Raw genomic sequence first — 23,246 nt, 5'->3', positions numbered from 1 at the left:
AATGATACCAAATACATTTAATCATATTTTAATATTCGGAAAGTAACAATGACATAATATAATAATAAAAGTAATTTTTTTTCTATTTCATTCCAACATGCGCTTACTGTATTTTTTTCAACAGTGTCATAAGTGAGACGGAGATGCACATATTTCTTGTTGAATTTTCTTCGGGAAAGTAAAGGGAAGAGATAATTGTCGTAATTAGTTACCTTCAAAATAACAGTTTCATTTTGAATGATGTATAATTATTTTTATATTTTTGATATTTGACTTGGTTGTAAGGGGAAATGGAGTAATGACCATTAAACATTTGCATCGTATTTTCTTAAGGAATTTTTATCAACTATTTAACCATCGCAACCTTTGCAAAAACAATAATACAGTTTTATTTATGGTTAATGAGGAATTATTTGATTATTGAGAATATTATTATTCGTTAAAACTTGAATCTTCAATCATAGAAGCTTTAACATTCAAAGGCTTGAACAAAAATTGAGGGACCTCAAAAAATCGAAAAGATCAATAAAAAGAAGACTCAAAGATATTATAAATGCAGTCAAATTTATTTTTCCATTTATCAATCAAAATGTTGTTCTTTTTACCTTATTATATTAATAAATAATCTTGAAAAGTAGAGTTTCAAAATGCTACTATTTTAGTGTACAATATATTATTATTTACTTAATATATTGTCATGTTACAACGAAAACATAAAACCATATATATTACATATAAATCTATGTTAGCATAAATTCGGCACAAAATTTTCAAGATCGTGGCTAGGACCGCAATGTCAGAACATTAAATATTATTCAAATGAATTTAGTAGGTCCGAAAATAGTAACTGAAAATACGCGAGATGGTAGTAGAAAGTAGTTAGTTACTAAACACTCGATTTCAGTCGATAGTTCCCAGCGCTAGAAAAAAACGATGTTACTTTTTCCAAACCTCATATTTAGACTTTTTAATATATGAATAATTGATATATATTTAAGAATACTACATAGAGCTACCTATAAGAAACTGATACTAATACAAAATTTATAGAAGTTGTCTAACAATGTTACTAACGATTACACTGATTCTAACTTCGAACCTGTAGAGGTCAGATCTCCTGACGACGATGCCGAGTGGATCGATGTTGACATTAATAGTAACGTACCGCGTCCAAGAGCCGGACTGAGAAAGAAACGTCCTCCTCTAGAGCTAAACGCCGGGAGTAAGAAGTTTTGTGTGAACGATGTCGTTTTGTTTATTAGAACGTTATTGTGGCTGTCCCGCCATTATCGAAAACTGTGTCCTGTCCATTGAATATTTTGTCTTTTGTCGTCTACCGTTAACTGTGTTACTTGTGACGTACTTGTGCTGTTCAGTGTCGTTGTAGGAAAAGTGTTTCTACATATAAATATATCAAAAATGCCTGGCTGTACAAAAATAGTATATCGCAATTTTTAACTGGTACAAATTTTATAAAGACTTATTTATATCACAAATTAACAGTATAATATGTGTTTTTAAAGTGAATTTTTATCTTGGACCATCGACTGGTCGGTGACTACCTTAGAAACTACAATAGAAGATATACGGCGTTAGCAAGACTGGTAACTTACGTGGCCGAGATTGTCCTTCCCAGTGAAATATTGGCTTGCATAATGAGAAAATATTAATTAAAACCATTCTAGCTTTAAGCTCGATTCCAATTCGAGACTCTCGAATCAGAAAGAATACCGTCATGTCACCTCAGACCAATTCCTTTCCCACTGGTTAAATATTTAGAAAAATATTTTCTATTATCTAATTTCCACTTTACTTTTCGAGATCAGAGTAAAACAATTGTAAACTATTTTGTCCCATTATTGCAATGTTATTTCGTCAAAAAACAAATAAAAAACAGTATAATTGGTGTTCTTTTAAGTGAATATTTTATTTTGGTCTATCGACTGGTCAGTGACCACTTTAGAAACCATCCCAAAAGATATACGGCCTTACCAAGACTGTGAACTAGCGTTACTGAGATGGTTCTTTCTAGTTAAATATTACACTCTTGCCTTGCACAATAAGAAGATTTTAACTAAAAACATACTTGCATTAATCTCGATTCGAAGTCGCATCATGTTGCTTCAGACTCTTTCCCTTCCAAGTCGCTAAATATTTAGAAAAATATTTTCTAGCATCTAACGGGTTAATTAAAAAATCCCCGGTCTGGCACATAGATGGCGCTAATAGAATTAAATCCATATGTTTTTTAGTTAGCCCTAAGCCTCAAAAGATGCGTGTATAAATTTGACAGCTGTCGGATCATTAGTTTGTAAATTATAGCATTTTGAGTGAAGCCACTTTTGTTATTGTGGTAAAATTGGGCAAAAAGGAATTTCGCGTGTTGATAAATTATTGCCTTTTGAAGAAAATAAATACATTTGGAGTAAAAACTTGGCTTGAGTCAATAATTAGTATGCTAAGTTTAGACGTGGCGAAATTAGTACCGAAGACGGTGAACGCAGTGGATGCCCAAAAGGGATTGTTACCGACGAAAACATTTAACAAATCCACAAAATGATTTTGAAAGACCGTAAATTGAAATTGAATGAAATAGCAGACCATCTAAAGATATCAACTGAAAGTGTACATCATATTATTCACGAATATTTGGGTATGAGAAAGCTCTGTGTAAAGTGGGTGCTACGCGAGTTCACTTTTTACCAAAAGCAACGACGAGTTGATGATTCGAAGCAGTGTTTTAAGATATTTAAGCATAATAAACACGAGTTTTTACGTCGATATGTGACATGGCATGAAACATGGCTCTATTATTTCACTCCGAAGTCCAATCGACAGTCATCCGAGTGGACTGCACACGATAAACCGGCTCTAAAGCGTGGGAAAACGCAACTGGCAACTGGCTGGCAAGGTTATGGCGTCTGTATTTTGAAATGCGCGTGGGTTAATTTTGATTGGCTACCTTGATAAAGGAAGGACCATTAAGAAAGCAGCGACTATTAAGGACCAACAGCGACTATTAAGGAAATTGCGAAGTGTTCATATAAAAAATTGTTATACTCGACTTATCTAGGTAAATTTATGGTTTTCCATTTATTATTCTTGAATTATTCAGTGTAGAAATATGTTACCGAAGTCAGTAAAGCATTTTTGGAAGCTTATAATGATGCTGCTGCGTTATATTCTGGTTCTGGTTTTGGTTTTAACGATTTAAGATCAGCGATTTTAGTGTTACTGACAAATAATGGCCTGCAAAACCAAAAAACTCACGAATTGCCAAATATTACTCAACGAGAATCCTATCTTAAATGCTCAGATAACTTAACAGTTCATAAATGTACTATTCGTCATGTAGTAGATGAATCAACTATTTCCCTACGTTTACATGTGATTGTCAATATCCAAAATACAAGAATAAAGTAAAAATTCCATTTCAACATCGCACTTTCATTGCATGATAAACAAAGAAGAAGCTTTCTGTGGTGCATTGTGACTAGTAATAAAAAGTGGACGTGTCATTCGTAAAACAATATTGTGATGCTGCTATAAAGACGCGATGACGTAGAAAATATATATTGAAAAAAAATATATATTGACTAAAATATGTTGTAGCAATTTTTCTAAATAATTGGCTTCTTGAAGTGAAATGTCAGAATATATGCAAGCACCTGGTATGTTTTAGTATTGTGCGTGTCTTTATATATACTCAGTTATTTTCTTCAGTTTGTTACATATCATTAAATAATGATAATTAATAGAAGAAATTTTTTTGCCAGAGTTGCATATTTACACCTTGAAGCAAATAGTATTTATTATGGATTCATGTATCAGTATAATTTATTCCAAACTACTATTCCGAAGAATAAAATCACCATACTTTTCATATATCGGTAAAACTTCTACCAATATTTTATGAAAGTGTTTGTTTTCATAACAGGGCTTGGATTGGTTGATTGCACTTTAGCTCTTTAACAAACCAATTTGATTCTTCAGAAGATTCTTTCTAACTATATTTTGAAGTTTCAAGGTTTTAACTGAATAAACTTATGAGTCTCGTTAACTATTTCAGTTAGATAGCATGAAAATGTCTGATATTAAATTGTTTCAATTGACACGTCCTATTTTCACGTTACTATATATACAACCTTATATACATAGTTCTTCGAGCAGAATTAGAAATTTTATTGAATGAATGTTGTGGCAATGTAACATAATATATTAGCACAAAACGTTATTTGAACTTATGGAGGAGAATGCAGAAGAGATAGGTTTAGATTCCATTTAACAGTAGCCTGTGGCTCGCCAATCATCTTCTGCATCATCGTGCGAAATACTGATACATAAAGTGTAATTAAATTGTTTATTGTACAGTAACAAAAGAATAATGTTAAAGTTATAATATATGTCAAGTTATTAAAAAACCAAAGGTCAAATAAATATTTTTTGACTGATATTATGTTATATTGCCCATTTTTGAACATATTTGAAAGACAGAAATATAGAAATTACACTTTTCTTGCTTCACTTTTGGTAAGTAGGTTAATTAAATTTTCAATAAGTAGCTGAAAAATATCAGTCTGAGTCAGAAATCAATCAGAAACCGTAGCGAGTACTTTTAGCCGCTCCTGGCCCATTTCAAAATAAACTTTTAGCTGTAATTACAGAAATTGGTACAGTGAATAATATTCGTAATGCAACAGTAATGTTTGGGATTAAATGCGTTAAATTATTTATTATGACTCAATCAAATCGTTTCTATTACAGACGTCGTAACATATTTATCGCAGTTCTGTAGAAATCATAAATTTTAATTCATGTAAAAGTTCTGTTCAGTCTATATCTTTGTCAGTTAAAGCTTCATCTAGCTTCCTACATAAATGAAATTGTTTTGGTTGGCAATTGAAATACTTTTCAAAATCCCCAATATTACACAAATATTCAAAGACATCAGGGTGAGAGGATAACAGCTAAAATTTTTAATTATCGATTTTCAATTGGTTTGTTTTCACTTTCGTAGGAAAAAGGTTTCTTGCTTTTCCTGGTCAAATGGTAAAATGTCGGAATATTTGAATTTCTCATATACTTCCAAGAAAGACTATGGTCGTACCTAGGAGTATGCTATTATATTACTTTTGGTACCTTGGTACGGGCATGCTATTAGACCCTTTATCGTAACAATATTCTTTTAAAAGGCACTTAGATTGTTATATTAAAAATTCTGTAGCACAAACAATATATTTATAATTTTTTATTTTGTTACTTGAATAATTTATTTTATTATCATAGAAATCTCCATTTTGTTCAAAGGAAAATCTCTTAAGTATCAGACCATCAATTTATATATTCATACAAACCTGAAAGTTACTTGCAGAAATAGTACAATTTCACCATCAATGTGGCTGGTCAGTATTGGTACATGGCAGATAATAACATTTCATCATCAATGTTGATAAATAATCTTTAGTGTTATGTAAATTTGTTCTACAAGGTTTAAAAAATGTTTAAATTTAATCTTCCATTTCCAAAGTAAACCAACCATATTGTCCATATGGACCTCCGTGATAGGTTTGAGTTGATCTAATCGGCGATCTAACGACTGTCGCGTTTTTCAGGCTTTATTAAGTCAATACAATATGATGTAAATGTTCCAATATAAAAATCATTATAAAAAACGTTATTATGCAAAGGTTAGATAACAGTAGCGTATTTTCTGACTGTTGATTGTGTTATATTTAAATAAAATGTAATTTCATTTAAATTCTTGTTTTTAAAAACAGCCATGCATTTTTTAAATGTATAGAGAGTCTTTTTGGTGTCTTAGATGCAGTTTACTAGATATGAGCTTATACTTATGAGGCTATTGTTATTGTGACTTGTCCAAAAACATAAATAATTCAACGCCTGATCAAGACGGGGTACCGATTCCCCTTTCCTTGATCAGCCGTTGATCGATAGCAGCTCGGTCGACGCGAGCCAAGTCGCATCACTCATCTCTCGATGTCCTCAGTGATCATGAATCCCCTTCTGGCCTTCGAACTGCTTTTTTTCGCCGTTTTCGGTCAGACCACGTACGACGAACTCACCGTCAAACCCCCGAGGGGCAGCAGCACGCCCCTGTACCGGCCCCTCTGGACGGATAACTTGTTCAAGGTGGTTTTCGGCATCTACATGTTGGTGTCGGTGGTGGTCCTCATCAATCTGTTGATCGCGATGATGTCCGACACGTACCAGCGCATCCAGGTAATTGTGGTACTTTGTGATTCCAGTCCAAAAGAACCCCGTGAGCGCTTTTGAGCTACTGTTTTTTGCCGTGTTCGGCCAGACAACGACCGACCTCCTCAAAATACCCGGCTATAACAAAAATACCAACCACAACAATCAGCCCTATTGGACGGAGGTGCTGTTCAAAATAGTGTTCGGTGTATACATGCTGGTATCGGTGGTGGTGCTCATTAACTTGCTCATCGCTATGATGACTGACACTTATCAGCGCATTCAGGTAACATCGGCAGGTGGCGCAAATCAATATGAAAATGCTAGAGTGCCGCTTTTGGTACGACAGCGAAGGAAGCCTTTTCGTTTTCTTTTATCACATTTTTTAGTTGGTTTAATTTTATTTGAACATTTTATTTTAGCGTTACAGTATCTTTATATTATTAACTATGATAATTTTATTCCTCGTGCTGATTGATTTGTTATAATATAATTATATTTTATTAACCATTTCGCTTCCTTTAAAATTAACTAAACATATCTACTTCATTATAAAAACACGATGTATCCAATAATTAAGAGGGTATTGCAGTTTAGAAATTTAAGATTTTTGTTTATTTTATTAATTTTGTTAATTTTGGTAAATAATAATATAGGAAAAAGAAATAGGGTTTATTCCCAGATACCCCAGCCATGAAATGAGATAGAATATTGAATAATATAAAGTACAAATCATGTTTGTTTACTACTTAATACTAAATGGTATCAAATAATTATAACATTTTGGCACTAAATTTAAGTGCATGCAGATATGGTATTATAGAAAGAATAAAATTATTGAGATAAATATAATTAATAAGAAAGAATAGTATAATTATAATAATTCTATTCCTTCTGCTGGTCGTGTTATTATAGAATTTTATTAAACATTTTATTACATTCTTTAAAATGAACTCAACATTTCTAATTCAGTAGAAAAACACGACATATCTCCACCATTAAGGTGTTATTCTAGTCTAGAGACATGAGATATTTGTTTATTTTGGATATTCGCATTTTAAATTTTGAGAATTAAAATTAGTCGGATATCTCATGAAATCATAACAGCTAAAAAATGTTTTTGCCTAAGAACTGGTAGTGGTCCAGAGACATCGCATATCATTGTATTAGAGATAACTGTAAATTCTATTGGTATTAACTTCTAATGAATTTCAGGTTGCATTAGTAAACACAGTTCGTATCAAAGTAGGCTTTAAAAGTGAAAAGTAAAAAATGCATTCATTTGTATCACGAATTCGAGGATTTATTACTTCAATTAATATTACATGTTTATAACTAGTGTAAATGTACTAATCGTTTCTTTTAATAAAACGTTTATGACTTAAATCAATTAAATTACACTCGTTAATATAAATATATAATATATATTATATAATAAAAAGTAAAAAGTAAAAAATGCATTCATTTGTATCACGAATTCGAGGATTTATTACTACAATTAATATTACATGTTTATAACTAGTGCAAATGTACTAATCGTTTCTTTTAATAAAACGTTTATGATTTAAATCAATTAAATTACACTCGTTAATATAAATATTTCGAGAATGTTATTTACACATAGTTTAAATTCGTTCACATTAACGAGCGTCCGTTATGTATTCTATTTCTAATTATTTTTACACTCTAATACATCATATTATCAGAATTTTTGTTTCTATATTCTTACCTTGTGTTTTTTTATCATAAAATGAGTTAACGTTTTTGGTATTATACGTTGTTAGGCTGGAAATAATTTGTTTGCTTGGCTTTGTAAAATACTCAGCAGTTCTCATCTCAATCTTTGATACCAGTCGTGGGAAGGAGCAAAATCTCTCGAATAAGCTGAAATAAACCTTATTTAGTTCACTGACTTTGGCCATAGTTCTTGAGTGAACCTTATGATGCCTTATCTTAACAATAATCTTTTCTTTAATCTTTTGAAATAGTATTTAATTTTTTCTTTACTCAATGGTCTTTTGTAAACTTAATTTTTAACTACTTTTGGCACTTTTTTTGGTTCAAAATGTTACAGTAATGCTTTAGTTACAGTATTTGGTTTGCTGGGTCTTTAAACTGTAACTTTTAGTTATATTTTTGACGAATTTCTAGTTTTCCACGAACTTATTCAACAGTCTAGTTCGTATAACATACGGTTTATCTCAATTCTCGTCACCAAACTGAGATTTGTTCTTTTTCATTATGTTTCAGCAGCTCCTATATCTTTCTTTGTTGAAAGTCGTCGAAAGCAGCTAAATATGTTGAATAAACTGAATGTTGAAACTAACCTTATTTAGTTCATTAATTTTAGCCATAGTTTTTGTTATAACAGATGCGTTGTTTTAGCAATGATCTTTTGAAATAATTTTTAATATTTTCTTTAATCAATGATCTTTTTAAACTTAATTTTTTACTAATTCTTGCACTTTTTTAGTTCAAAATGTTACAGTAATGCTTTAGTTACAGCATTTGGTTTGCTGGGTGGTTAAATTTTATTTTTAGTTCTATTTTTGACAAATGTCTAGTTTCCTACGAACTTATTCAACAGCCTAGTTCGTATGACGTACGGTTTATCCCAATTCTCGTCACAAAACTGAGATTTGTTTTTTCTGAATATGTTTCAGCATCTTTTAGATCTTTCATTGATGAAAGTCATTGAAAGGAGCTACATATGTCGAATGAGCTGATGTTGAAACAAACCTTATTTAGTTCATTTGTTTTAGCCATAGTTTTTGCAATAACAGATGCGTTATTTTAGCAATGATCTTTTGAAATAATTTTTAATATTTTCTTTAAATAATGATCTTTTTAATTAATTTTTTACTAATTTTTGCACTAGTTCAAAATGTTACAGTAATGCTTTAGTTACAGCATTTGGTTTGCTGGGAGGTTAAATTTTATTTTTGGTTCTATTTTTGGCAAATGTCTAGTTTTTTACGAACTTATTCAACAGCCTAGTTCTTATGACGTACGTTTTATCCCAATTCTCGTCACCAAACTGATATTTGTTCTTTTTTATTACGTTTTGATGTGATTTTATGATTTATTCTTATCAACAATGAACGTTTTTTTATTGATTTTTGTTAACCAAGCATCCGAAGTTGTCGTATCAGATTTCACGCTGCTCTCGCGCACCAGTTCTTCTGGGCTGGATCATTGTAGGCATTATTGTTTCACTAATTAGACTCACACCAATTTGTATCGGTCACAGTAAATCGGCCATTAAAACACATTTCATCTAAACATATCCCGAAAACGGATTCAATTCAAAATCTCAGCTTCAATCAACCATCAACCAGTATCGATTAACACTAGCGGTTGTGTGCCTTAAATAATGGTGGTTTTAGTGGTACTGGATACTCTGTCTAGATTAGGATGTTAGAAGAAATTAGAAAATAGCTTTAGACGATGTATTTTTGGCTTTTTGTTGTGATCGTATTTGGTTTTTAGAACATATAACATTAACAGTCTATATATGCTGTTTTTTTTTATGGTCCATTTACGAAAAGTCATTTTTGATAATTAAAAGATTATTCGATTTTACAAGTTTTATTAGACTAATGAACAATATATATTTACAATTATAGAGGCAAATATTTATATTTTATTATATCATTACTAATGCAATTTTCTATGGAAATTGTAAAAGTTAATATTACATTATTATCTCTTTAATAATTTTATTTTTATTATAATTTTTTTTTCTTAAACATATTGGAAATAAATAATAATGTCTTCTTGGGTAGTGTAAAATAGAATAAAATAAAATAAAATAAAATAAAATAAATTGTTCAAAAACATATCAATGAAATGTTCATTTCCATAGGTTTTATCTTTTGTGCAAAATATGCTCCAAATACGTTTCATCTATACTTAGACTATCCTTTAACTAAAACCGTGAACATATAAGGCTCATAAAACACTTCCCTTCAGATTCTCTTATAATGTTCGATATATTTTTATTGAATTAATATAAATCCAATATCTGCAGTTTTGTTTTTTTAATACAACATTCTAGGTATGTTCTGCATTTCTTGGCGGCATAGCCCAAGTCTTTAACAAAATTTTACAAGGAGGCCTGATATACAACGTGGGGCAAAAATCCCGCTTCTATTTTGATTGCCTATAACATTGCTCAAATAAAAGATAAGTAAGTTTGGTTTTTATTAAAAAAAATACTTGGTCTTACATTTCTGTTTTCGCTATGATTGAAAAATTATATCGGCTAAATGGTGACCGCGATTCGCTATGCAACTTTCCGCACTTGTTAAGGTATTTTTCATGAATACGTGAAACAGATCCTAAGCAGTAACAGGTTAATTGAATAGTCCCCGGCCTACCATAGTAAAACACATTTTTTTGGCAATTCTTTTTTAAACATAATTCCCTTCAAGGGTGATACACTGATTATAGTGACCCTCCAATTTTTCAATACCATTTTTTGGTACGATTTATCCTTTGCTTCAAAATAAGTCAGTTTCGGTGATCACATTATTTTTGTTCAAATGATGCCCGTTTTTAGACGAGTTCGTCCTTCAAACGGTCCAATAACATTATGTAATAGTTGCTGTTGATGGCCCTTCCTTTTTCAAGGTAGTCAATGAAAATTATTCCATGCGCATCCCAAAATACAGACGCCATAATCTTGCCAGTCGATTGCTGCGTTTTCCCACGTTTTGGAGCGGTTTATCGTGTGCAGTTCACTCGGACGACTGTCGATTGGATTTCGGAGTTAAATGATGGAGCCATGCTTCATCCATTGTTACATATCGACGCAAAAACTCGGCTTTATTAGACTTGATCATCTTCAAACACTGCTCCGAATCATCAACTCATCGTTGTTTTTGGTAAAAGTGCGCTCATACCCAAATATTCTTGAATGATATGATGTATACGATCAGTTGATATATTTAGTGTCTGCTATTTCATTCAATTTCAATTTACGGTCATTCGAAATCATTTTGTAGATTTTCTTAATGTTTTCGTCGATAACAACCTCTTTTGAGCGTCCACTGCGTTTATCATGTTCGGTGCTCATTTTACCACGTTTAAACTTAACATACCAATCCTTGATGATTGATTTTCCTGGGGCAGTGTCCAGAAACTCGGCATCAAGCCCAGTTTTTGCTTCAATTGTAATTTTCCCTTCAAAAAGCAATATTTTATCAACACGAGAAATTCCTTTTTACCAATTTTTTTCACAACAAAAGTTGCTTCACTCAAAATGCTGTAATTTACAAACTAATGATCCGACAGAGGTCAAATGTATGCACCCATCTTCTGAGGGTTAGCGATAGTTAAAGAACATTTGGATTTAATTCTAGTAGCGCCATCTATGTGACAGGCCGGGGACTTTTCGATTTACCTATTAATTACTTTGTTAAACGTTACAAGAACTAGAGCGAGTTTTTAAAAACGGGATGCTGATTTGAATTAAGTAAGTAATTAAGGGTGATTTGTAAAGTAGAACAACAATAATAATAAGCCATAAAATGTGTAGTATTAAGAATAGTTATCAATATATCAATATTACTTAAATTCAACTTTATTTTAAATTAAGCGATTTTCATATCCTGTTAAAATAGTATAGATTGTTCATTAGAATAATATTACGTCATATCTAATAAATTTTGCATGCATAGCTGCATTTTTTGCATTTTGATTTTTGTTTGTAGCGATGCGAGGTGTTTTTAGAAATGTTTTGCATGTCTGTGTTTTTTCAATGTCGAACTGCTCACTTTCGTGGTATATTTTTACTGATCGTTCTGTAAAAAGCTATTTTCATTCATCATCTTTGACAACGTATTAAAAATATCCCATTTTGGGCAACAATACTCAGAGTTTACCGTATCACAAGTTTTCGTATTAGAATTTAAGATATCCGAAAATGTTTTAGGCACAATCCGATATCGAATGGAAGTTCGGCTTGAGCAAGCTGATCCGGAACATGCATCGAACAACTACAGCTCCCTCGCCCATCAACCTGATAACCACGTGGTTGTTCTACCTTGTCGATATCTGCAAGAAGAGAGGTAGTATGATTTCAACGAAGCTGTTGCTTTATCTAAACTGCCGAAACATTAGACTTTGTTTTAGTCAAATCGAAAAAACGTCAGAGTCTGGTGCACCTTATGGGAAGCTTCCAGCGCACTACTCAGTTAAGCCCTCGGTCAAAAGCTGGTGCAAAATGGTTGTCTAAAGTTAAAAAGGGTCGTCAGATCGCGCCAAAAGAAAGCATGGCCTTATCGATGGCTCAAATGAGTCCTCTTGGATCTCAGTTGAGCTTATCGGCCGTGACTACCAGAATAGAGCATGTTACAGACTGGGAGGCCATCGCTAAGAAATACAGGGCGTTGATGGGTCAAGGCGATCAAGTGAAGGATTCCGCTAAGGAGGACGAAGAAGAAGATGACGAGGAGACCGTGCCTCCTGCCTCGACTCCCCAAATGATGCCTAGTTCATCCATTGGTTAAAATGAGGTCTAATTATATTTTATTTGTTCTTTTGTAGAGCGGTTCCTAACTCCAAGAGACATCGTTACCTTTTGCTGCACTATCTGTATGAGTAGAGTGCTTCCATAAATAACATTGTAAATAACAGTCCACTCGGAACTATTTTTAAATAAATTTGTAACATGATTAACATATATTTAATAAAAGCTTATTGGTATATTTGTTTTGTTTTTCTCTCAACGCTTATATAATAAAAATCAGCCTAGATGGTTTTTAAAAATAGCCTAGAGATCCTGTACACATCATGACTTTTGTGAGTATAAATTAAGTTTTTCAAAAACATTTTCCAATTTCTTTGTCAACATGGCGTTAGGACGAGAGCGACTATCTATTCATCTTTTTCTTCTGCAGTTAGTCGTGGCTGCAGTTTAGAAGATAATACTTCTTGGTCTACTATTGATTTAGAAGCTCGTAACTCAGCATTTTTTAATTATTTCTACCAAAGCACAGACATTTTTCTTTCTATATATTCATAGCAAATTAACTATTCACAGAAATTCATGCTTTTCTTTAATTTAAATACAAATTACAAAATACTATCTCACATGTATTTGAAATGAAAAATCTAAAACGTCGTGCATTTGAAATATAAAATACAAAATACAGTCAGGAGTTAAGTTATGTAAGTGGAACAGAACAAAGGAAATAAAAATTTCCTTTTAGAAACACTAGAATTTTAAATGTATTCTCATTAAAACCGTATTATGTTGGAATATTAATAAAACCTGCTAAAGAAAACAATTGCTTCTATAGATCCTGATAAACATAAACTTGTGTTATGTGGTTGGTCACTGCCCTTGTTAACAAAAACAATAAAATAATCACAGTATACATTTATGTCCTCTTGTAAATTTTCTCTAAGGCACACATGTTAAGCTTTTCAATTATTTGCCTCTCATCTGTTGGTTCTGGCAACCAACGCACCTTGTAACATTTATATCATTTTCCTTCTAAGCTCTGTTCTAGTTGTTATGCAATAGCAGTGAAGTGTCTCAAATTGCAATCCTGCAGTTGATTTAGTCTTGTTTTTACAGGCATTAAAATAGGTATAGTCTATCCAAAGTAGCAGTGAACTCAAGTCATCTGAATTTAAGACGTTAAGACGTTGCAGCATTTAACTTTGACTTTTAGTTTATTTTAACTTTTATATATTACAACATTCTACTGCAAATAAAATAATGAAACAAAAATATTATAAAATATTATTTATTTTAACATTTTATTTCACTGTTCACTACTACATTGGATAGACTATAGAAGGTTTACACAGTAAAAATATTGCCCGGAGGGTAATCCTTAGCTATAGCAATTGGTCTCAGCACTTTGATGAATTTCTTCTTACCAGCCATTTTTATTTTATTTTCACAAACTGTACTATAGAATTGTAGAGGCCATCTTGTTGGGCCGATGCCCAAAACAGTCTTTGATAACTTCAGCTGATTTGAGCTGAAAGATAAATCTATTTATGTTTAAATGCATATGAAAAACTAACTGCAAAATACTTTAACGTCAAGTATTTTATATACTAATTATAAATTATATTTTTAGTGAAAAATTAACACTAAATTTGTATTGATATTACAATTATGCCCTTAAATTATTAGTAATTCTAATACTGGTCTACCCTGAATATTCGTTACATAAATTGTTTCACCACATTTCTGTTCTTCGTCAATTAAATAAAATTGCAGAATGCCCATTCCTATATTAGCGTAGATTTTCGACTGTTGTAATTAATCCAAGAGAATAGTTTTTTTTATGAACCTCCTAAACCGTCAACAGTCTGCCCTTGGGCAATAAGTATTATTATATGATTTTAGTTATATAATATAACTATCCTGACTTCAGTAAGTGATCTACTGTACAATTTATAATCTAAATCTTACTCTAAATACTATTCTAACTTGTTTTAAGGTCTATTCTAACGTATTCTAAAAACTATTCTAACTTATTCTAGATATTATTAAATATCACTCTATGTGTCTATTAATCAGTTCTTATAGTAGTTTGCGTTTGAGCCTACGCACTTCACTGTCATCGCGTACATTTAACTGTTTGGCGAGTGCATTGGGATGCACTAATAGTCTTTCAGAGTACTTCACAACAACACTCCGAAACCAGCCAGTGTATTTTGTTTAGTTTAAGTCCAAGTTGTTTTGTAACTATATGTTTTTCCATGTCAAGTGTCGTTCGAAATGCATTCCTAGATATTTAACGTTGTCTGCTTGTGGAAGTTCATGATTATTCAATTTTACTCAGGTACATGTTCTTCTACAAATGGTGAATATTACGTGAGTAGATTTTGTCTCATTTGCTTTTATACGACACATTTTCAACCACAATTCGGCTATGTTAATATGAAGTTGGAGGTTTTTGTGGCTGATATTGGATCCCTGTGTGATGATAGCGTTTCTTGAAGGTCGGTAGGTCAGCTATATACAATAGATATAACAAAGATGCAAGAAGACTACCCTTCAAAACACCCGAAGAGAAGAGTTGAATAAATTTCTGAATATCATTCATATATTGTAATTATTGTAATTAGTTGACTTTTAAAGATACTATGGCTGTTCTTGAGGGTGTTTTAAATTAATAAGTATGCGTAGAGCTGAATAACTTTAACATGTTATAAACATTTAAGACATGTTTAATATGTTAAGAAAACATGGTATCGCTCACATGTTGAAACATGTGAAGTGTAATCTCTTGGTTCATGAACTTCCAGCTCGTCCAGAATTTGTATATGCTTGTATGCATCCGATTACTTAGAAATAAAAATAATCTCTAGGTGGTGAATCTAGGAAGTGGGGATGGTTACGTAAATTCGTATAGTAAATCAGAGAATTTTTCCAATTTGATTCATACGTGCTGTTTGTTGGACACGTATTTTCAATTTTAATTATATTTATTGCAGTCTTCCCTTATTGCAGGTATACATCTTAGACAACTACAGGCGCAACAATCTTACATTTACTCTGTGATTGATTTATTTAATAATTAATGATTTTCACCTGATACTGATGATATGGTATCTCGGATGATGTAAAATTTTCTTGTCATAATTAAGCTCCAATTATTGAGAATAGTAATATTTAGTTAAATAATCAATTAGTGAAATAAAAAACAAAACAATTTACACATTGTTTGTGAATTTAGAAAAATAAAAATAAAAATAAGTATATACGGTTAAAATTTGTTTACGTTTAACGTTTACATGTAAAGAATCAAATTATGGAATAAGGTTAGTAATAATGAGAGCTGAATAGAAAATTACAGTTATAAATAATCCTTTTACGGCAATTACTTTGAAAATTCTGAAAGCTTGTAAATGTTTTTACATTTTCAATAAAACTAGCTTGAACTAAAACATTTTTTTAAATATTTATTCAAACAAAATCTATTTCAAACATTTTGAAAAACATGATTAAATTGAACTTCAATTTAAAAAGGGTTCGTATTTATTAGTATTAGCGAAACAAATTTCTGTTGATCCTTTATCTACGTCTGTCGTACTAACCATTACTGTATTTTCGGACAAGAAAGCTTGTATATGTTTTTACATTCTTAATAACACTAACTTGAACTAAAACATTTTTTAAAATATTTATTCAAACAAAATCTATTTCAAACATTTTGACATACATGATTAAATAAAATTCAATTTAAAAAGGGTTCATTTTTAGTAGTATTGGCGAAACAAATTCCTGTTGATCCTTTATCTACGTCTGTCGTACTAACCATTACTGTATTTTAGGACAAGAAAGCTTGTATAGGTTTGTACATTCTCAATAACACTAACTTGAACTAAAACATTTTTTAAAATATTTATTCAAACAAAATCTATTTCAAACATTTTGACATACATGATTAAATAAAATTCAATTTAAAAAGGGTTCATTTTTAGTAGTATTGGCGAAACAAATTCCTGTTGATCCTTTATCTACGTCTGTCGTACTAACCATTACTGTATTTTCGGACAAGGGACATCGCTTCAATAGATTATTGTAATCTGATGAAATGTTACAGAAAGCGCAATCAAAACGTCTGTTATTGACCCATTCCACGAAGTATTTAATGGAGCGGGCGTGACTACAAAATGCTTCAGAATTTCATTAGTGAAATGTTTACTTTAATATTTCATATGTACGCCTCACATGCTTCTATAATATTACCAACTGATTGATGTTCCCATACATCCAAACATCCCGGCTGAATTCGTTTACCTCTATTGACGTATATGTCCAAAGTGCCAATTGGATTCTCATAACCGTAGAAACCTGAAAACATTAAAAATGATTTTCCGCGCGTTACTTAACACACCAACTTTTAAGTGAATGATTATTTTTTTGTAGATTTTGGAATGATTAAATTATTATTCAAAAGGAAACTAGTAGCCCAGAATACTAGGCCTCAAAGTTTTCTACCAACTTTGGTTAACAAATGATTTTTTCAATAAAATAATGATTTTAAAAAAAACATATTTTCCGCTTTATTGTTAATAAATAAAGCTTTACCTGCATCTGTGTGAATTACATCAACTATTTCTGCGTCATCCTTATCAAGTCTCTCGTCCACAGGTATGCTGGGTTGCCTAAATAAATAGTAAATTTGATATCAATTCACGATTATTGTTTACAACAAATTTTATCATCACGATCAATAACGTTCGGTAAATAGGTAATGTTTAATCTAATGGAGCCATGGAGACTGTAAAAATAGAGTGATGATAGCTATAGATCATAGATAATGTTGAATATACTGCCAAATGCAATTTGCAAAAAATTAAAATTCATTTTAAGCTCAGACCGAATTCTTCTTTATTATTATTTTTTCTTTACATTTTACCTTAAAAAGAGTTAGGATGCTGATCGATGCCATTATTTTCTCTTCTTTATCTATTAAGTTCTTCTGTTATTATCTTTATTATATATATATTATATATATATATATATATATATATATATATATATATATATATGAGCCATTACCATCTAACCATTTAATTGAAATTAAGTGATATACCTAAAGTGAGGACCAGCTGGATCTAATGCTGATATTCTACCTACTTTTTGTCCAGTGGATTTAAATATTTCCTTGCCAGTAAACCCTGCGACATGTGATCCAAGGGAATGTCCGATAAGATGGATGTTTCCGGGATATATCTTTAAGTTTTGTATAAAATTTGCGATTTCTTGTCCTACAAGAAGCCTTTTTAAGATAATGCATATATTATTATTTTTATAGCTCTATAAATACCAACGAAGGAAGTACTAGCAACGGAGTATAGATAAGGCTGTCGGGCTAATTTGTTCCAGTCAACTCCAACTAAATTTATGTTATCGGATTTTAAGTAAGCATTTGCAATATTCTTATACCACGACCTGAAAACAATAACTTTTTTAAACACACTTAATCACTACATAGTATAAAACAAAGTCGCCTTTTCTGTCCCTATATTCCTATGTGCGCTTAAATCTTTAAAACTACGCAACGGATTTTGATGCGGTTTTTTTCAATAGATAGAGTGATTCAAGAGGAAGGTTTATATGTATAATACATGCATAATATACTAAGGCAACATTGCTAATTTTAGAGGTTTCTAACGTGATGTCGTAAATTAACCTATTTCTTTAGGCTTATTTAGCAATTAGCAAAAACGCTGCCTAACCCTACGAGTTAGATCAAATTAATGTACTACAGTATTGTACACCATAAAAAGGTCTACAAAAAAGTCCGCGATGGTATATGTTTATCTTTTAGGGATAACCCACATTAACCATTTTTATTGTTTACTTTTTACGTGAGAAAATGGCTTATTTACGAAGCTATTTTAAGCAATACGGCATTAATCCTTATTGAATTAAGTACCTTAAATACAGTGTGCAATTAATATAGATCAATATGGTTCCTTACAGCATGTAAATTAAATAAATATTTTCGGAGATATTACAAATTTAAAATTTGCGTTTAAAAATGTGTAATGTAATAAAAATTGTATGAATTTAGATATTCCAAAGATAGCAGGAAATCTTCATAGTAAGTATAGGGGAAGAGGAATTGTTTTACTCCAAATTTAATGCGTGCAGGCCAAGGGCAGTAATGAATGAACCAAAAATACTGGATCGATTTTAATCATGTTTTCATTGAGTGACATAGGCATATATATTTTATGCCCGTGCAAAGTCGGAGCGGGCCGCTATGTTTTTATATACAACGTTCATATTTTTTCTGTAGTGTATTTAATTTAGTATCAGCATTGCACCCGTGCGAAGCCGGTGCGGGTCGCTAGTATATTTATATATTGAACAATCTAAAAAATGTAACACATATATATAATTATAATTACATAATACACATTATAATGTTATATATATATATATATATATATATATATATATATATATATATATATATATATATATATATATATATATATATATATATATATATATATATAGAAAGGTACAGAATTGATGAAGCTACGGCAGGTTTAAAATCAAGAACAGAGACATAAATTCGTTAGTTTTCTTTTCTGTTCTATTCTTAAAAATACAATTCGGGATACAATAACTCTATAATGTTATTTGGCAGAAAAATTACGATAGGAAACTATACCATACTTCTATACTATAGTACTTAAAAATAACTTTTATATAACAAATTAGTTCTGTATAAAAATATCTGTGATTATAAGTAACTAGAATCGTTACCAAAGTTTTAGCATGATTCTTACCTTTTATGATTTTCCAACCACCCATGAATAACCATTTTCATGGGCTTTTCCAAATTAACTTGACCATAACTACTGGAATTTATTAATCTCGGCTCTGCCTCGATATCGTCTAACAAGTAAAATTGTACGTCACTAGATCTTGGATTTATCGGTACTATTTGAGATATGTCTATAGCTAATTTTAGAAGTTCTGTTGTGTTTAAATCTTTGAAGTCCTCGGCTAACACTTGATAATAAAATATAAACAGACTTAAACATATTAAGAAGATTCTAAATATTGAAAAACATACCTGTCATTAATAGATTACAAACCAACATCAACATAAACATATTTCCTGCTACTGGTTATGATGTTGGTACTTAGAATATAAAATTATACGTAATACCTACATCGTTGGACATTACAAACATATTTTATGCAATTAAATATAAAAAATTGGAACTAATAGCATAAATGGCCAACTATTAAATAATATATATTCTGAAATACAATTTAAAAAAATTGTTTGTTATTGTACCGTAAACACTGATGGATAATTTATAAAATATGAAAATTGTGTTAAAATGTAACTTTTTTTGTAATGATATTTGATATAATTAAATTTAAAATGTAATATCGCTAATACGAGGGCCAAGCTGTAATAAGGACATTGTAATTGTAAAGAGAACAGAATTGAAAAATATTATTTTTTTAAAACTATTTAATTCACTAACAACACATATGTTTTCATTTAATACTACGGTCGACACCGATGTAATATATATTTTGAAATTATTCAAAGCATTAATGATAATATTCAGAGGATTCAAATTTTTTTGAACGCTTCAATAGCTTCTTCAAGCGATGAAAATCGTTGACCTCGCAGTTTATTCTTCACGGATGGGAACAAAAAGAAGTCATTGGGTGCCAAATCAATTCGATGTTTCGAGTGCTCAAATAGTCTCTTGTTTGAGAGCTCGTATTGTCATGATGAAGAACAATCCGGCGTCTTTTTTCTGTTTGCCTTATTTCACCGAAGACTTCTGGCCAACAAATGGTTGTGTACCAATTAGAATTTACTGTTCTACGATCCTCTAGAGGCACTGTTGCAATATGATCAGTTTTCCCGAAGAAACAGGCCATTATTTTCTTTGAAGTGCTTCGTGCGCGAACAAATTTTGTTGGATTTGGTTCATATTGGAGCACCTACAGTCGACTGCCGCTTACTTTCGGGCTCATAGGAATATATCCATAATTCGTGACCTGTCAGGATTCTGTAAACGTCTTTCGAAGCGCCGCGATTGAATTTCTTTGCACCAATCGACACGAGCCTTTTTTTGAGCGAGTGTGGGATCCAACGCGAACATAACTTTCGCACCGCTATGTATTCATGTAAAATCGTATATATGCTGGTGGAACTAATACTTAGGAATGCCTCATTCTCACAACAGATGACATGACGATCGATATTTTCTACCATAACAGCCTATTTTGGACGACCTTCACGAAATTCGTCAGACAGCGAACTACGACCACGATTGAATTTACTAAACCAGCCATACACCGTGGTTTCTGATGGAGCTTCATCGCCAAAAGTCGAATTAAGTTGATTGATGCACTCTTGTTGTAATAATCCACGTCGAAAATCGTAAAAAAATCATCGCACGAAAATGTTCGCGATTCAGTTCCATTTTTTGCTGAGACGAAACTTTTAACTAAATGTAAAATAAACAAATAGCGTCCATGCGACAAAATATTCTCAATACGTATACAGTCAAAAATGTCAAACTTCACGATGGAACCGTCAGATGGACTAACCTGACAACAGTCTTGCCATTTCCCGAAATGTAAATAGTGAGCCTTGTATCTTAATATGAGCACTACTATTCGAGGTTAAATTTATGAAATTTATAAAAATAGTGAGTATTTTTTCCATATAAATTGTTTTTAATGCAGTTATCATCCTTTCATACATTTCTAGGAAACATAGGAACTAATTGGTGTAAATACAAAATTAAGGAAAACGTATTATTTTATTTTGTGGAACAAACATTTTACAAAATGGAACATTGGGCCAGTATTAGCGAAATAATGTAAAGACAACAATAGTTGATTGTAAAAGATAAAAATTGGAATAACATAGGTCTTCTTATTTATAATGTTTTTAAATAATTCATTGCAAAAATATAATTGTTCACGAAATCAATGTGAAAAAAAGATACACTGTAGAAAGAAGCATTATCTAAAATAACATTTTTGCTTTGGATAAACTCTATCAGACGGACAGAATAAGAAATTGACAGATGGCGGAATCGTTAACAAATGATAGATGGATTAGAAATTAACAATTTGGTAATTAACTTGAGCTTGACGTATATGTGGATATAAAAATTATTAATTAAATTTTAAATTTTGTGGAGCGTTTGAACTGGCTCTTAGGGGACATGATGATAACGATACTTCCCAGAATCCGGGGATTTTTGTGGACTTTGAATTTCTGAAAATTTTTCGACTGAACTGAGTGCAACTCCAGTGAGCATCTAACAGATGCTTCGGTATTTACAAGCACATCCAAAGAAATACAAAACTCTCTGTTACAGTATACGCCTGAAGCTTGTCATGAAAAAATAATTGAGGAAATTAATATTTCTCCATTTTTGGCGATCATGGCGGATGAAACAATTGATGTTGCAAAATCTCAAATGATAGTTATTTTTAGATATGTTCACGATACTGAGCCAATTTATCGTTTTTGGAACTACTTAATTCCTGAAAATTGTGATGCAGAAACACTACTTCCAAAAATAGTTAAATACATTTTTCTTGGCAATCTGCAAGATATTCCTGCCTTTCTTGATAATTCACACCAACGAGTAGAAGTGTTCAACAAAATTGTGATCAGAAAAATAGTCCATGGCGCTTCAACACATTTGGAACTTTATATACGGACTACCAATGTTGTGTACGAAAATAGAAAGCATCTTATCAAGTATACGGATGAATTGGAAGGTCAGTTATCCAGCAACACAACCTGAAGTGCAGCAGCCTTTATTCGCCGTATACTAAATAACTAGATTTAATAATAACCTTGTCAATTTATAATATATACACTTACAATTACAATGTTTCATCGCTTACCTTTAATATAGAAATCTATGTTTAGACATGTTTTATTTAAGATATTACATTTTCTTAAGTGTCTAATAATATTTTTATAATGAATTTATAACTATCTGCTAAAATTCGTTAACTTGGCTTCAGTGACGACATTTGGGCTCATATATTGTCTATATGTAAATATAGTTCTAAGTATTTGAAGCTTTTCTCCGCCATAAACGTTACATACCTAGAAACTTGGCAGAAACTTAATAAAATCATATTGTCCAACCCAACTTCAATTACAAATAGACTGGTGAATTATAAATTAACGAATTATTTGACGTAAAATATATTAAAAAAATCATCATTTATTTTTTATTACAACATATCTCCTAGATAAAACATTAAAGTACTGCTAAGAGGAGATACGCCCAAGGAGACTAGAGAATTATTAGCAAGACATAACATTAGAAGCCGAAAGATGTTTCTCAACACTGGAGGATCAAAACGTTTCTCAGATACTCAATGGCCGAAGATCGTTTAATAGCTCGTTCCATGCTATTTATTGAAAAACAGTTCCGAAATAGAGAATTATAATGATAAATATATTTACAAAAAAATAGGTAAATTTAAACGCCTTAAAAATTTTTTTCACGAGCCGCCACTGATT

General features: G+C 31.3%; 2 protein-coding genes across 7 annotated transcripts in view; one reads left to right on the top strand and one right to left on the bottom strand.

Annotated features, from left to right (window-relative positions):
• nompC (no mechanoreceptor potential C) overlaps positions 1-12,923 on the top strand; it is an 81,370-nt gene extending 68,447 nt beyond the window's left edge. Inside the window, exons 26-29 of one of the 6 annotated variants that reach the window (XM_076394711.1) lie at positions 1,106-1,222; positions 6,008-6,240; positions 12,149-12,284; positions 12,349-12,923. In XM_076394711.1, coding sequence (XP_076250826.1) covers positions 1,106-1,222; positions 6,008-6,240; positions 12,149-12,284; positions 12,349-12,725 — 863 coding nt within the window. In that variant the 3' untranslated portion in view covers positions 12,726-12,923. Of the gene's footprint in view, positions 1-1,105; positions 1,223-6,007; positions 6,241-6,266; positions 6,500-12,148; positions 12,285-12,336 lie in introns of all 6 variants that reach the window. The other 5 variants (XM_076394714.1, XM_076394713.1, XM_076394712.1 and 2 more) reach the window with 5 other exon arrangements.
• A 3,430-nt stretch (positions 12,924-16,353) lies between these two features.
• Positions 16,354-19,948, bottom strand: LOC143190457 (phospholipase A1). Its single transcript, XM_076394764.1, has 8 exons — positions 19,788-19,948; positions 19,498-19,723; positions 18,021-18,145; positions 17,787-17,961; positions 17,279-17,355; positions 16,919-17,041; positions 16,628-16,863; positions 16,354-16,568 (listed from the first exon to the last, which is right to left on the bottom strand). The coding sequence occupies exons 1-7, from the start codon at positions 19,825-19,827 to the stop codon at positions 16,643-16,645; spliced, it is 987 nt and encodes a 328-aa protein (XP_076250879.1). The 5' UTR covers positions 19,828-19,948; the 3' UTR covers positions 16,354-16,568; positions 16,628-16,642.
• Between the last annotated feature and the right edge of the window lie 3,298 nt (positions 19,949-23,246).

This window comes from Rhynchophorus ferrugineus, unplaced genomic scaffold, assembly GCF_030347505.1.
Source record: "Rhynchophorus ferrugineus isolate W39M unplaced genomic scaffold, kcgeb_rfMv2 rfM2, whole genome shotgun sequence".
Lineage (NCBI taxonomy): Eukaryota > Metazoa > Arthropoda > Insecta > Coleoptera > Curculionidae > Rhynchophorus > Rhynchophorus ferrugineus.
The sequence above is the reverse complement of the archived record's forward strand: the minus strand, read 5'-3'. Positions and strand labels throughout refer to the sequence as shown.

What these genes read in the sequence shown, in the direction of transcription:
- LOC143190457 (XM_076394764.1), bottom strand. Translation starts at nt 19,827, where the DNA reads ATGTTTATGTTGATGTTGGTTTGTAATCTATTAATGACAG. An exon ending in TGGTTGGAAAATCATAAAAG is followed by an intron (nt 18,146 to 19,497) that starts GTAAGAATCATG and finishes TATTGTTTTCAG; the next exon opens with GTCGTGGTATAAGAATATTG. An exon ending in TGTAATTCACACAGATGCAG is followed by an intron (nt 17,042 to 17,278) that starts GTAAAGCTTTAT and finishes TAATGTTTTCAG; the next exon opens with GTTTCTACGGTTATGAGAAT.